This window comes from Enhydra lutris, unplaced genomic scaffold (assembly GCF_002288905.1).
Source record: "Enhydra lutris kenyoni isolate GAN:26980312 unplaced genomic scaffold, ASM228890v2 scaffoldscaffold63, whole genome shotgun sequence".
In the NCBI taxonomy this organism is placed as follows: Eukaryota; Metazoa; Chordata; class Mammalia; order Carnivora; family Mustelidae; genus Enhydra; species Enhydra lutris.
Window position 1 is genome coordinate 7958801 of NW_019154147.1, and position 16192 is coordinate 7974992.

Genomic DNA, 16192 nt, shown 5'->3' on the forward strand with positions numbered 1-16192 from the left:
TAACTGGCTCCAGGAAAAAAAAGTTTTTTTGAAAGGACCTTGCTATACCTAACACATTAACTATCATTATTTGAAGAGCTCTGATTCTAATAACAAGAACCTTCCTTGGAGGACTCTTTTTTTTCTTGCCTCCAATTTCTAAAAGTTACTAAGAATTTCATATATTTCAAAAATTATTTCCAGATCTCACCATTTCTTCAGAGTACTTTGTCTTACAGTTTTCAGAACAAAAATCCCTTTTCCCCTCTATCTTCAGTTGTGCTTTTCAGCTCTGAAACTCAAGCCCTGTTGAACTTCCAGCTGCAGCTAACACTTTAAACAGAAGAGAAGGACAGGGAAGTCAGTGAGAAGGGAGAGTTCAAAGTAGCCCTTTTAGTGAGGACAGTACTGCTAGGAGGAGGAATGATTTACATTAAGGCAAAGATTACTAGAAAGGCGGTTTTCAAATATACGATCGACCATGAGTCTATTTAACTTGGACATGGGCGGTATTCCAAGCAGTACAAAGAGGGGCAATGAGCTCAAGTTTAAAGAACTGGAATTCCTTTGCACGTTGGAATAGCCCAATCCTGGGGTTAGGAAAAAAAATCACTTCATGGTGACATCAGTCATCTTCAGGCATGATGAAAATACACATGCAGAAAGACTGATGGTTGCTCTCGGGATATTCCAGCTTCCAGATCAGTACTTTTTCACATGGATTTGTGGTATGCTGGAAGCTAATTCTTTGCAGGAGAAAATGGGAGGCAAGGATTCTTAGGCCTCAGAAAAAAAGGGGGGGATCACAATTATAGTAACTCATGAAGGTAGGATTCTTTGGTATTTAACAAAGTGATGGGTCTGAATGACCAGACATTAAGAGTGATTCTCCACTGTGAAGTTTCTGATGCCTAATGAGGGCTGAACTACACCTGAAAGCTCTGCCACATTCATTACACCCACAGGGTTTCTCTCCGGTGTGAATCCTCTGGTGCTGAGTAAGATGGGCACTCCTGCTGAAGGCTTTCCCACACTCGTGACAATCAAACGGTTTTTCTCCAGTGTGAATCTTCTGATGTTGCGTTAGGGATGAACTCTGGCTGAAGGCTTTCCCACAGTCTTTACAGGCATACGGTTTCTCTCCAGTGTGGGTTTTTGTGTGTTTTATGAGCGTCGAGCTCTGGCTGAAAGCTTTACCGCATTCTCTGCACTTGTAGGGTTTTTCTCCAGTATGAGTTCTCTGGTGTCGAATAAGGGCTGATCGATCACTGAAGGCTTTCCCGCAGTCCTTACAGGTGTATGGTTTCTCTCCAGTGTGAGTTCTCTGATGTTGATAGAGGTGTGAGCTCTGACTAAAGACCTTGCCACACTCGCTACATTCATAGGGTTTCTCTCCAGTGTGAATAAACTGATGGACAATTAGGGAAGAGTTGTGACTAAAGGCTTTCCCACATTCGCTGCATTCGTAGGGCTTCTCTCCAGTATGAATAAACTGATGTTCAACACGGGATGAGTTGTGACTAAAGGCTTTACCGCATTCGTTACATTCATAAGGTTTCTCACCGGTGTGAATTCGCTGATGTTGAATAAAGTGCGTTATTTGACTAAAAGCCTTCCCGCATTCACTACATTCATGGGGTTTCTCTCCAGTATGGATTCTCTGGTGTTGAATAAGAGAGACGTTATGATTAAAGGCTTTCCCACATTCCTTGCATGCATAGGGTTTCTCTCCAGTGTGAATTCTCTGATGTACTGTAAGGGCTGAGTAATTCCCAAAAGTTTTTCCACATTCACTACATTCATAAGGTTTCTCTCCATGTTCAGATCTCTGATGCGGAATAAATGGTGCATTCTGAATTAAGGCTCTTTCATGTACCTGCCCACCATGAACGTTCTGATGATGTTTGGCAAGGTGTGAGTTCCAGGTGTAGACTTTCCTATCTTCATAAGTCTTCTCTGCAGTATTATTTTTCTGATGTTCCGTGCGGTGTATACCATGACCAAAGGTCTTCCCATTCTGATTATGTTCCATATTTTTTTCTCCTTTATGAACTGTACAATGTTGAACATAAACTGAATGATCACTGAGTATTTTACTACATACATTACCCTGAAGAGCTTTCTCATTTATGCTCTTTTTCTGATGTCTTATTAATTTTGAATTCTGTTTAAAGCTCTTTCCCTGAGCATCAGATGTATAAGGTCTCTCTTCTTCGGGGTGTCTTGATTGTATAACAAAGTCTGACTTCAGACTAACATGTCTGCCAGATTCAATACATTTGGGGTTACTATTGGCCATAGAAGTTCTTTTCGTGAAGAGAACTGTTGCTTCTTTCCCGAGTCTATCTTGAGCATCCTCTTTGGTCTCTGCATATCCCCAGGCTTCCTTCAAACTGGAAGGAACATCAGCCCCTGTGCTTTTCTCCATATTTATCCCCTGGTATGATTCTTTTCCAGAAAATACCTCCTTTGGGTTTGACCTTCTGGTCTCCAAATCTGGAGAGGAAAAGTAAAAATGTTCCCTGTACTAGAAGAAGGAAATGACTCAAGTAGGAATGAGATAATAAAATTGCATACATACCATTAGTCACAAGTATAAGTCAAGTAGTCAACAGATAATTTATTGAACACCTATTACGGGCTAGGCACTGTGTTATATGCCAGGATTCAATGATAAACAAAGCAGATGTAGTACCTTTCTGAGATTTACAGTCTTTTGGGGAAAACAAGTATTAAATATTTTCAAGAATGATGAATGCTGTAAAATATGAGTGAGAGAGATTTCAAATGGAAACGATCGGTACCATACACTGGAATGATAGCTGCCCCTAGCTTTTGAACCACGAGAATGTTCCCTGGCTTCTGGTGCCACCACCACCAGCAGTCCCACGTTCCCTGTCTGGAGTTCACTCCTGCTAGGGTCATCCTTCAATGCCTCCCTCTTCCACTCCCACTGGCACAGCTCCCCAGTAACTCTCCTTGATTATGCCTGAGGGTGCTGTTGGATTCAGTTAAATCATTAGCCGTATTTCCTTTGCTACCCTGAATGTTAGCATTTGCCAGAGACTTCCTTCAGCTTTCCCTTTTTCCCCCTCTCTCTGGGCCTCCCAAAATACACACGTACATGCCCCAAGAAAAGACAAAGAGGGTCAAAGTTCAGGAGGATGCAGAAATTTTAGGAGGATCAGGGCTTGGGCTTACTACTAGTACTACTTCAGCTTTCTTATGGGTAAGCTATACATGACATTTTAATTGTTGTAAAGTTGGGACTTTGTAATTAGATCTTGTAAGTAGTTTTTCAGCCTGATGAAGGGTAAGACAAACAACACTGTGTTTTGCAAGCTGGACTATCTTCAAAGTAAACTCAGTATGTGGCTTTGAAAACCTTATATAATGTAGGAAAATGAAAGTTAAAAGAAGACAACATAAGTTAACTAGGGGGGAGAGATGGTAGCAGGGGACTAATCCACTACCACGTTAGCTAAAAAGAAGGAACTACCTGTTAAGTCCAATGGACATTCTTCAGGTCCTTACTTGACCTCTCTAGTGTCTATCACTATGCACACCTCCCCTCCTTAAAATGCTCTTTTCTGCGGGCTTCTCTGACAAGAACCTGACCTGGTTTCCTTCTACTCTGGCCACCCTTTCCTAGTATCCTTTCTGGATTCCCTTTTCTTCATTTATTTTGATAAAATCTGTATAACATATCTCTCCTGCCATCACCCATTATTAAGAATCATTGCTATTTTATTATTTTGACACCATTTTGCCCACATGTTTTTTTAAGATTTTATTTATTTATTTGACAGAGAGAGAGATCACAAGTAGGCAGAGAGGCAGGCAGAGAGAGAGAGGAGGAAGCAGGCTCCCCACTGAGCAGAGAGCCCGATGTGGGGCTCGATCCCAGGACCCTGAGATCATGACCTGAGCAGAAGGCAGAGGCTTTAACCCTCTGAGCCACCCAGGCGCCCCACCCACGTGTTTTTTTTTTAAGTACACAAGTGATATAGATATATTCTATATCAGACAGCCAGCCAGCAGATATTTAAATCTGTACGTTCATTGGGTTTCTAAGTTGTCTTGCAACTCTTTTCATGCCCTATTTCTCTCTTTTCATATTTTATCCACTCCAGTGTCTTTAATTACCACTTATTTGCTGTACCACCAGGTATCTCTTTCCCTCGCCAAGATCCATTTGACATCTCCTCCATATATTTGTCTACCTTCTAGACACCCCTACTTAATTTTCTCAACTGCAGCAGTACTGACGTTTTGTCAGACAAGTCTTTTTGGGAGGGGCTGTCCTGTGCATGGTAGGATACTTGGTACCATCTTTGGCCTTGACCCACTAGATGCCCATAGCATCCTCCCAGTCTTCAGACATGTCCCCTGGGGGCAAAACCGACCCTGTTTGAGAACCACTGGTTTAGATCTGCTACAGACTCTTCAAACAGAAGAAACAGAACTCACCTTCCATCCCACCACCCCCTAAACTCGCCATTTCTCCTATGTTTTCCATCTCAGGGAAATGAACTTCCATCTACCTACACAGCCAAGCCAGAAACCTGTAAATCACCTTTGTCTATTTCTCCTCCATCTCCTACATATGGTCAGCAAATTCTATCAATTTTACAACCTTAAAATTGGATGTGAGATCACGTTCCTTAAACTTACATTCAAATTCTTTCATTCTCTTCTCACTTTTTAGGTAGGCAAAACCTAGGTACAACGAAGACAAAGTAAATGGGGGAGAGACTCCAGCCTCTAGAAAGGAAAAGGGAATGACCTCATAAAATGCTGGAGTGAGGCACCACCGTGATCACTGGATCAAGTGTCAGAGTTATAACTTAAGAAGGAAGTACCCTTCCTTGGGTCTGGGAAGAAGCAGAGTTGGCCTAACAAGACTCTGATATGTCCAAATGAAAATGAGACTGTAGAAAATATTGAGACTCAATATTAATATTGATATAAATATTAAATAACCAGTATCAATTAATAATTATTAATAATTAATAATCAATATTAATCAATATTAAATAATTGAGTCTCAATATTTTCCACAGACTTGGAGGATTTGGGGAAGAACCCCTAACTCATATTTCAAAAGATCAGTTGTCTGCTTTACTCTCACTTACATATGCAGCTGCTTCTGGGTACTTCTCTCTCCTGCATCCATCGGTTTTCTGCTTTTTCCAATTGGGAGATGATATCAGGCTTAGAAAATGGAAATCCTACTCAAGGAAAAGAAACAGCATGTGACTGTCAGCTTCTGAGACAAAGGATCACCCCATTTTCAGTCCCACTCTTGTGTTTTCAAAAGCAGAAAACAAGATAACTAATTGTCAAAAGCAATTATATATTTTCTACCAAAGTAGGGGGAGAAACAGTTTAAGGATCTGCTCTGGGTCCTGGAGGAATACGTTAACCAAAGCCTCCTTCCTTCCTTGCTTTCTTCCTTTCTTTTGGCAGGTGGGGGGAGGAGCAGAGGAAGAGGGACAAGCTGAGTCCCTGCTGAGCACAGGGTCCCATACGGGGCTGGATCCCACGACTCTGAGATCATGACCTGAGCTGAAATCAAGAATCGGATGCTTAACTGACTGAGCCATCCAGACTCCCCCCAAAGCCTCCTTTCTGATCATCCCCTAACAGGAGCACGGGAATCTTTAGAAAGCAATGGCATCCCAACATGCCTACCTGCGGTGAGTACCCAACCTTACCCAAGGAGACCAGGTTCCTGTAGTTCTCAAGCATTACATCCCTGTACAAGTCTCTCTGAGCGGGATCCAGTTCTCTCCATTCTTCCTCGGTGAAGTTCACAGCCACGTCCTTGAAAGACAAGCCCTGAAGCACCTGCACGGGTTCGGAAGTAACGGCTGAATAAGGCAGAATTAGGGGAGATCCACGGAATGGAGAGGAAATGGATCCAACCATGTTCATAGTGTCAAAGGCACACAGACTCGTAGGTTAAAGATCCTTAAATATTATACCCTTTGACATACTGATCTTATATCTAGAAATCAACTGTAATAAAATGATCGGAGATATGAGTAAAGAGTTATCACCAGATTCCTCGTCCATTTATAATTTGCAATAGCAAAATAGTTCTAAATAACCTAAATATTTGAGGAGAGTGGCAGAAGCAGCTAACTGCTCACTAAAGGACACGTCCCCTCCTCCTCTTTCTAGGTGGACAAACATTTCCCAGTCTCCTCTGCAGTTAGATGTGGCCATGTGGCGGAGTTTAAGCCAAGAGAATGCAAACAGAAGTGAGATGCACCAGTTTCCAGGCCAGACTCACATACGTTCCTCCATGCTGGTTTCCCCTTGTGCCCGGGTCATGGAGATGACCCCAAAAGTGAGTTTGGGACCCATGTGGTACAGATATTAGAGCTTCAGATAGCTCAAGGCCCTGAATGGCCACCCTATCAACCTGTGACCCAGTCATACGGTTACAAGAACAAGAAATAAACTATTACACTAGGGCTACTACACATTCTGGGTCTATCAGTTTTACCAGTTACAAGTTAGCCAATCCCAATTAATTCAGAAACTCACACCCTCAAGTAGAAGGTATCAAAAGAAACACCTAAAATATACAGGGGCAAAGGCTTGATAGTCAGGTGGCAAGCTTCAAAGAAACAGGTAGTTAAGGCTGGAAAGATGTAGACTCTTTTTTTTTTTTTTTTTTTTAAGATTTTGTTTATTTATTTGACAGAGAGAGAGAGATCACAAGTAGGGAGAGCAGCAGGCAGATGGAGAAGGAGAAGCAGGCTCCTGTGGGACTCGATCCCAGGACCCTGAGATCATGACCTGAGCCGAAGGCAGAGGCTTAACCCACTGAGCCACCCAGGCGCCCCTGATGTAGACTCTTAATCTACAACCCGCAAAGTAATTAGTACCTGGGAAGGCAGACCAAAAGTTCACTGGCCCTGTAGCTCTGGGGGAATAAGTTGGACAAGAGCCAGAATGCTAGCTTGTGCAGGATGCTTCTGGATATATTTGGCAAAGAAAAAAAGAGTTGAGCCCAGGAAAGAATTTACCAATTTTCAAGCTAAAACAAACAGAATACAGAGTCCAGAAATTTGGGGCTTCACTGGCTGGAAAAGCAAACTTGTTTCTAGATCTCGTACAATAGGAAGTCTAAAAAAGGCTTTGTACAACAAAGGTCCATTGAAACTTCCCAGCTAAACAAAGTAACTTAGCCCTATGAAAAAGATCAAGTTAAGGATATGGTGTTCCCATCCAAGCCTATTGCTCAGCAAGCCTTAAAAGTTATCTTCATTAAGAAAGAGACATAGTATGTAACAAACTGAGAAATATACCAAGCTTGAGACTTATAGCCAGGAAAGAATTTTGTGTGATTATTAGTATACGGCGAAGGGATCAGAAGCTTAAGTTTTTATAGGACAATATATCCATGATTTCTTTCTTTTTTTTTTTTTTTTAAGATTTTATTTATTGTTTATTTGCCAGAGAGAGAAAGAGAGAAAGCACAATCAGGGGGAGCAGGAAGTGGAGGGAGAAGCAGGTTCCCCTCTGGGCATGGAGCCCAACTTGGGGCTCGATCCCAGGACCCCGGGATCATGACTTGAGCTGAAGGCAGGCACTCAACAGACAGAGCCACCCAGGTGTCCCATATCCATGATTTCAATGTACTTTGTACTTCCTTTTTTCCTGTCTCAGAAGAAGTAGTACCTTTCCTCAATATTAAGCCACTTATGTCATTGACTTCCCAAATATTTCTTCTCAAAAATCTACTCATCCAGGGCGCTTGGGTGGCTCAGTCATTAAGTGTCTGACTCTTGATTTCGTCCTGATTTTAGGGTCATGAGATCGAGTTCAGGATCTGCACACAAGCAGAGTCTGCTCAAGATTTTCTCTCCCTCTCCCTCTGCCCGTCACCCTGCTCTCTCTCTAAAATAAGTAAATAAGGGGCGCCTGGGTGGCCCAGTGGGTAAGGGTCCTGGGATCGAGCCCCGCATCGGGCTCTCTGCTCAGCAGGGAGCCCGCTTCCTCCTCTCTCTCTGCCTGCCTCTCTGCCTACCAGTGATCTGTCTGTCAAATAAATAAAATCCTTAAAAAAATAAAAAATAAAATAAAATAAATAAATAAATACAATCTTAAAAAAAAAAAAAACTTATTTATCCTTCAGGGCCTGCTGTAAATCTCACTGCTTCTATTAGCCCGGGGCTCCTTAAAAGGGCTCAAAGATGCCAGCTGAATGAATAAAGCCCTCCCTAAACTCTCTCAGCCAGACATGCTTGCTCGCTCTCTTCTGAAACCATCCAACATTCTCCCTGAAGCAGAGGGTCAGTAAACTGGCTGATTAGTGCCACACGGATTTGTGGATGGGTCTTTTCTCCTCACAGCACACGGATACAAAAGGTACCTCACGTGCCTTTGCTGATCTAAGCCAAATGCCTCAAGTGGACAAAGGGGAACCTGGCTCTCTCTCCACCCTGCTCTGGGTCCTCTGTCCTCTGTGGCCAACCGATGGGAGAGACTGCCAAGCCCCACCTTCAGTGCTATTTTCACAGTAAAAAACACCCAGTTGCCATGTTGCTGGCGGCCCATCCCACTTTCTTTTTTTTTTTAATTTCTTTTTTATTTTTTAAAAAGATTTTATTTATTTGACAGACAGAGATCACAAGTAGGCAGAGAGGCAGGCAGAGAGAGAGGAGGAAGCAGGCTCCCCGCTGAGCAAAGAACCCGACGTGGCGCTCGATCCCAGGACCCTGGGATCATGGCCCCAGCCAAAGGCAGAGGCTTAACCCACTGAGCCACCCAGGCGCCCCACCATCCCACTTTCTTAATCCCATCTTTGAAAACTGCCCAGGCTAATAGGACTGATGAGCTTCATGGGATGAGAGGGAAAATTTATTTGCTTCAGGAATTGAGATGAGGTTTTAGGAATGAGAGGAAAATCCCCAGCTCACCTGGGACTTTGCTGAGTGGGGAAGAGCAGCCATATTCTCCTCCTCAAGATACCCCTTTTGGAAAAGGGCAGACTCCCTTGATGCCAGAACTGGAAGGGAAGAATAATAAAGGAACCCAGTTTATTTATTTATTTATTTATTTATTTTATTATTATTTTTAAAGATTTTATTTATTTGACAGAGAGAGATCACAAGTAGGCAGAGAGGGAGAGAGAGAGAGAGAGAGAGGGAGGAGGAAGCAGGCTCCCTGCCTAGCAGGGAGCCCGAGGCGGGACTCGATCCCAGGACCCTGAGATCATGACCTGAGCTGAAGGCAGAGGCTTAACCTACTGAGCCACCCAGGCAGCCCCAGGAACCCAGTTTGTTATTGTGTGTCTCGGACCCATTATATTAAAAAGAGCCACTTATGACAAAAAGTGCCTCTGACCTTGGCTGTCATGTGGTTGGAAGGATCCCACAGACACCTGTGTAATGAGGCTTCCAAGATAACCTCAGAGAGTTGACTGAATGTAAACTAAGTCAGGGAAAGGTATGATCATTAACTGTGTCCGGGATAAGCCTGAGCCTGTGCTCTGAGAAAATGGGGATCCCTGTGGTAACACCAAAAACCCATATACTATTAGGGCTGGCACGAAGGTTCCAGACCTCCTGCCTCGACTCCTCTATTTACAAACAGAGAAACTTTCCAACTTCATAGAACAAGGAAAAGGAGCCATGGAGGCAAAGGGCAACAGGACCTATCCTGGCAGTTTAGGGCACAGGAAGCACCAGCCAACAGATCGTGACTATTCCAGGCCCCCGCTAAGACTGCAGCCATGCTAGGTTCGTGACACCACACATGGGATCCGCTGAATCATAGTCTGTCATCTCGTACTCCCCTGCATCCCAAGCACCCAACATACTATGCCTGGTGGCAGGAGCCCCAAAGTGTTGAGAATGAACTCATAATCCCCCTAACTACTTTGACTCCACGCCTATCGAGCAACCTGCTGCTCACGATCTCCTTTCCCATTTTGATTATTTGCCTACTGGGAGAAAACCAATAATATCAACATTGAGCACTTCTTTGAGCTTATCTTTGGGTGGTGGGGTTATATGTCATTTATTTTATCCTCCATATAATTCTGTCTTCCTAATATTCCACAGTTTATTATTTCTTGAACCCTCACTCTCCCCCACCACCAAAAAGCAATACTTTAAGCCCCCTATGGGGGCGCCTGAGTGGCTCAGTCAGTTAAATGTCAGACTCTTGATTTAGGCTCAGGTCATGGTCTTGGGGATCGTGGGACTGAGCCCCATATAGGGCTCCCTGCTCAGTGGGGAGTGTGCTGGAGATTTTCTCTCTGCCTTTCCCTCTCTCCCTGACCCTCCCCGTGTACTCATGCACTCTCTCTCTCTCTAATAAATCAATCAATCTTTTTATTTTAAAAATGTCTCTTGTGGATTTGTTTGGGGAAGAAGGAGAAATTTCAAGCCCTTATCATTATAAACAGCACAGAGTTTCACAATTTAAAAAACAAATCTATAACCCCTACCATGCTTTCTCACTAAAACAATGGCTCCGGAGGCTGCCTGCCTGCTTTAAAATCCTGGCTCTGCATGGCTGTAGGCAAGTTTCTTCTGTGCTTCAGCTTCCCCACTGGAGAAATGGGAATAACAATGGTACCTACTTCAAAGCATTGCCCATTAATGTATATAAAGGGCCTAAATCAGTACCTGATACAGAATAAGCATTCAGTAAAGGTCATTTATCAGTTAATTCTTATTCTTATTATTTTCTGCATATCACCAGTAGCCAAAATGTTATAGGTTCTTCTATCCTTTATGAAAGCAAAAGGCATCATCCATCAGTGTATATAGCCATACCCCAAACCCCTACTTCCCCAGAGGATGCCTGTCCGTTCCCTGTACTGAACTCCGACAATCAGTGAAGGATGGGATAGAGACGGGAACTTGTAAGGTTCAGGACCTTGGGAAATCAGAGGGGCTGAGGTCAGGATGTCTGGGAAAACCAAACAGACTGAAGCTAGACCATGGAAGCCCCTTCTCATCTGGGCCATCCTTTTGTACCTCCTTTTTTTTTTTTTTTAAAGATTTTATTTATTTGACAGAGAGAGAGACAAGTATGCAGAGCAGCAGGCAGAGAAAAGGGTAGGGGGGAGCAGGCTCCCTGCTGAGCTGAGAGCCTGTTGTGGGGCTTGATCCCAGGACCCTGAGATCACGACTCAAGCCGAAGGCAGAGGCTTAACCCACTGAGCCACCCAGGTGCCCTCCTTTTGTATCTCCTTGAGAGAGAATACTTCTTAAAAGATATTGAAAGAGGGGCACCTGGGTGGCTCAGTGGGTTAAAGCCTCTGCCTTCGGCTCAGGTCATGATCCCAGGGTCCTGGGATCGAGCCCCACATAGGGCTCTTTGCTCTGCAGGCAGCCTGCTTCCTCCTCTCTCTCTGCTTGCCTCTCTGCCTACTTATGATCTCTGTCTGTCAAATAAATAAAATCTTAAAAAAAAAAAGATATTGAAAGAAGTCAGGAGCAATTCTCAATCCTGCCAGAATTGGGCAGTGGACCCTGCAGATGCAGGCCCCAGCTCTGCACTTGACCTCTCCCATGTACTAGAATGCCAGTTCAAATCATCTGCTTCTCCATGCCCATTTCCCTTTCTCTGTCCAAGGAGTCTGACTTGCCCCCTCTCATCCTTTGGAGAGGCATTAGGTAAAATAGAGTATGGAGAGTGAGATGTCTTACTTTTTAGAGTTTCAAGTGAAACGGGAATGATAATAGTGAAATTACTACTACTTATGGAGCACTCACTATATACCAGATGCTCTCCATAAATCACTTGTTACAAACGAAGAAACTGGTGACTTGCCCAAGGGCTCAGAGTTGCCCATGCACATTTTACAAGGCTGCTGTAAAGAAAAACTAAAATGAGATTATTGTGTGCACACTGCAGGTGTCCAGCTAACCTAGCCACAGAAGCCTCTCACTTGTGTTTCTTACCTCTGTTTCGGAGTTCGTGGTTCTGATCCACCATAACCATAGCCTTTGCACCATTTGGGTAAAGCAACTTCATCCAAATCCTCCATGTCTCTTCCTGGGGATTACCAGCATTCTCCCAGAGACTCTAGTGAGAGATTCTGGACTGAATTCTTCTTTTTCATTGTATTTCTCCCTTCATTCTCTAAGACCCCATTCATAACAGTGATTGGGGAGTCCGACACAGTATATTTTGAGCTAAGACTAAAGAAGTTCAGCAATCATTCAGGCTTCAGGAAGCCCTATTCACAGGGAAGTCTCAGGAAATGTTCTCAGGGAACCTTTCCCCAAGGGCCTGCAGAGACAGACACACAGGAACATAGATAATCACAGACAGCACAGGTAAAGACATTGTTACTAACATGCCTGAAGTATATACCAGTGCAGGCCGTAGTAGCAAGCGCCCTGCTGGAAGTGAAGGCGCCTGGGTTCTCATTTCTATGTACCAGATGGCTAGGTGACCCAAAACAAGTAATTTTTTCTTCCTGGGTTCCAGTTGGTTTTTATGTACAAATGGGGAGGTGGATACCTACTTTTCATAATGACTACTCCTGATTGAGCCCTTACTTAGTGCTGGCACTGTGTCAACTGTTTAACTGTTTCATACCAAATTTCCACTGAATCCTCAAAATCACCACATAAGGTACGGACAATAAACTTGACAGATAAGGAACAGCCGAGGCAAAGCTCAGTAACTTGCCTACGGACACATCCCTGAGCAAGGGCCGCTTTCTCGAGATGCAGACAAAGATCTCTTACGTCCACGCCCTCCCTCGTCAACATTATCTCAGTCTACACAATGGATCCACCACGCCGTGGGCTGCAAGGGCCCAAGGGCAGACGCGCGTCGGTCTCTGACCTGGAAGCCTTGACGACCTCGGGCCCTACTTGCCTCACCTAGCCAAGCGCTTCAGGCTGTGCGGGCTCCCAGCCCGTTTCCGAGTAAAGGGCCTGGACAGGTCTCAGACTTAAACACACGTACACACCACCATCACGTACCCACAAAACTCAGAGCAGAGGGGCAGGGTCAAGGTGGCGGAGCCAGGACAGCTCCCCAGCTCCAGAAGGGATTACGGGCAGGTCAGCGGGTCCAGGGAGATCTCCAGTGGGACGCGCGGCCAGACACCCAAGCCTGACAACCCCCTGCTGGACACACACCCCTGTCCAACGTCTGCTCCTTCCACGTCGGGACAGCAAGCTCTTCATTATAGAGAGGAGAACGAGAATATACTAGCCGGGAGCGGAGCGGGTCGCGACAAAGGAGCCGGAAGCGGAAGCGCGCGCCGAGGCTCCTGGGAAATGTAGTCTGGCCCTACCTGGTGCCTGCGTTCGGACAAGCCCCCGCCGGACTGAGTTGAAGCTTGGCCCTGACCTCCCAGACTCCAGCTTGTTCTGCCTCACAGGCAACCTCTTGAGTGGCCCTAAAAAGAGAGGTTAATGTTGCAGCCCTGCGAAAGTGGACAGGAAACTTTGGGGGCGTTTACTAAACCATCAAGGACTGTCTAGAGTGTTTGGGGAGGGGAGGGCAGAGCTCTCCTCGGGTGAGCTAGTCCCTCTGGTTACTCTTCTTAGAATAAGCGGAGCTGCAGCCCTGCTTCAGAAAGCCCAACGCGACAGCTCGAGGTTCTGCATCTCCAGGAATCCCGGCGGATGCCCTGTGCTCTCACATTCTGGGGCAGATCTCAGTGGTTCCCACGCTCCTGCACCCTTAGCGCAGAGCCCGGGTCTTCTGATGGCCTTTTGGGTTCTTGTCACCGAAGTGTGGTATTCTGAGACGCTGAGAGGTGACTCTCCCCGGGCGATAAACACATCTACTGCATTACTGTTCTCAGCACGTTGGTGTTCACATGTCTCAGTCCAAAAGACGGCCGCGTTGTTCCCATTATTTCCTTTTTGCTAGCCATTTCCACATGCATGACAGTCCTCCAGATCCCTTAGAGGTTGATGTTATATGTATCCAGGTTCAGTTAATTTAGCCTTTTGGGGGTATATTCTACAGCCAACTCTCCGCGGTGGGCCCATCCGACTGTACTGCTACTCGGTTCTACTGCGACAAGACGGAAGACAGTTGAGCTGTTGGTGTCTTCTTTATCACTTCCAGAAGCAGGAAGTGTGGAGAGGGTGCGTACCCTCAGCTTCTAGGACAAACCCCCAGGCTCACCACTACCTCCACTCCCCACCCCATCCCTGAGGAGGACAACCTCTACATAAGCCCAGCCTATCCATGCTTCATATCTGTGCCCCAGATCCTGTCTTTCTAAGCACTTTTCTACCCAGAGCGCAGGGAGCGTCACAAAAATGCTGCTCTTAAAAAAGCAAAACCCGGGGCGCCTGGGTGGCTCAGTGGGTTAAGCCGCTGCCTTCGGCTCAGGTCATGATCTCAGAGTCCTGGGATCGAGCCCAGCATCGGGCTCTCTGCTGTCTAGGGGAGCCAGCTTCCTCCTCTCTCTCTGCCTGCCTCTCTGCCTGCTTGTGATCTCTCTGTCAAATGAATAAATAAAATCTTAAAAAAAAAAAAAAAAAAAAAGCAAAACCCAGGGGCGCCTGGGTGGTTCAGTGGGTTAAGCCTCTGCCTTCAGCTCAGGTCATAATCTCAGGGTCCTGGGACTGAGCCCCCTTTTCAGGCTCTCTGCCCAGAGGGGAACCTGCTTCCCCATCTCTCTCTCTGCCTGCCTCTCTGCCTACTTATGATCTCTGTCAAATAAATAAATTAAACAAAAATATAAAGAAAGCAAACCTGGACCATGAGACCCTTATGCCAGGGTTTCAAAAGGAATGCTGAGGCCTATACAGTTTTGGATTTGGTAGGAAAATCCCATGGAATGCTCTACCAGCTGGACTCACCCCCCCTGTGTCCACACTACACACCCCCCAAATCCCATAGCCCCCAGTAGTCTAATGCTTTATTTTAATTGTGTAAGGTGATAGATGCAACAGGAATGGCAAATTGGTGATAGTTATTGACAATGGGTGATAGATAAATGAGCATTCATTATGTTATTACCTCAAAGTAGTATGTTTGAAATTGTCATAAAGTAAATTTGACAATACAAATTCACTTTAAAAATAAAGCAGATTAGATCATCTGTTTCCTATGCTAAGAATTTTTGGTTGGCTTCTCTACTATTAAGGGTCCTTGTAATCAGTTTAGTGCCACACAAAATATAAAGCATTTTTATTTTTAAAATTTTTTTATTATTCATTAGAGAGAGAGAGAGAGAGAGAGAGAAAGTGCACAAGCAGGGGGAGAGGCAAAGGAAGAGGGAGAAGCAGTCTCCCTGGGAGCCAGACGTGGGGCTTCATCCCAGGACCCTGAGATCATGACCTGAGCCGAAGACAGATGCTTAACCAACTAAGCCACCCAGGCCCTCCACAATCAGCATTTTTAGAGAGTGAAACAGAACAGAAAAGAAGTAAAAACATTAGAGTTTACTACAGGTAGTAATAATGTGTCCGGTTTCAATGCACTTTTCTTTCTGTTCTGTGTTTGTGCATACTTGGTTACAATGTTGTGTGTGTGTGTGTGTGTGTGTGTGCGCGCGCGCGTGTGTTCTGTGGTGTCAGATCATCTTACCCCACAGAAATCTGCGATCTGACTCAGTCTCCAACCTTATATCTCTCTCCATTATCCCTTACCACTACTTTACACTCCACCCCCATCCTCAATCCACTCTAGTCTCATCAACATGCCAAACTCTATCCCCAGATATCCCCATAGCCCTCACTCGCTCATCTTTTCCAAACCCTGTTTGAATATCATCTTTAACACCAGCGTCTTCTCTCAACACTGTATACAAAATAGGGGGGCCCAATAATGCCATTCACTATCTCCCTTACACACCGTCATTATTTTAATGATGCTTATCTCTACTTGACATATATTTATGTTATCTGTTTACTCCCTTCCTCTCTCCACTCCAGATGTAAGCTCCTCTTGTTTTGACCAATGTCGTATCTGAAATAAACACAGAATAAGTATTCGTATTGTCCTGGGCATTCTTTATTAGGTTAACTCCTAGGAACTTTTATTGAGCTTGTGACTGATATTTTACAACGTTTACCCTTCCACCATGTGAGGACACAGCAGAAGTCCGCAGTCTGCAACCTGGAGAGGCTTGTCACCAGAACTTGACCACATTGGCACCCTGATCACGGACGTCCAGCCTCCGGAACTATGAGAAATTAATTTCTATTGTCCGTAAGTGACCCATTGTATTCTGTTACAGCAGTCCCAACAGGCT

The 16192-nt window shown here is 44.9% G+C and overlaps 1 protein-coding gene across 1 annotated transcript; it reads right to left on the minus strand.

Annotated features, from left to right (window-relative positions):
• Window positions 1-217: 217 nt before the first annotated feature.
• LOC111158761 (zinc finger protein 184-like) lies at window positions 218-11966 on the minus strand. The gene is made up of 5 exons (XM_022521014.1): window positions 11916-11966; window positions 8916-9004; window positions 5697-5829; window positions 5115-5210; window positions 218-2475 (listed from the first exon to the last, which is right to left on the minus strand). The coding sequence occupies exons 1-5, from the start codon at window positions 11953-11955 to the stop codon at window positions 824-826; spliced, it is 2010 nt and encodes a 669-aa protein (XP_022376722.1). The 5' UTR covers window positions 11956-11966; the 3' UTR covers window positions 218-823.
• Window positions 11967-16192: the final 4226 nt, after the last annotated feature.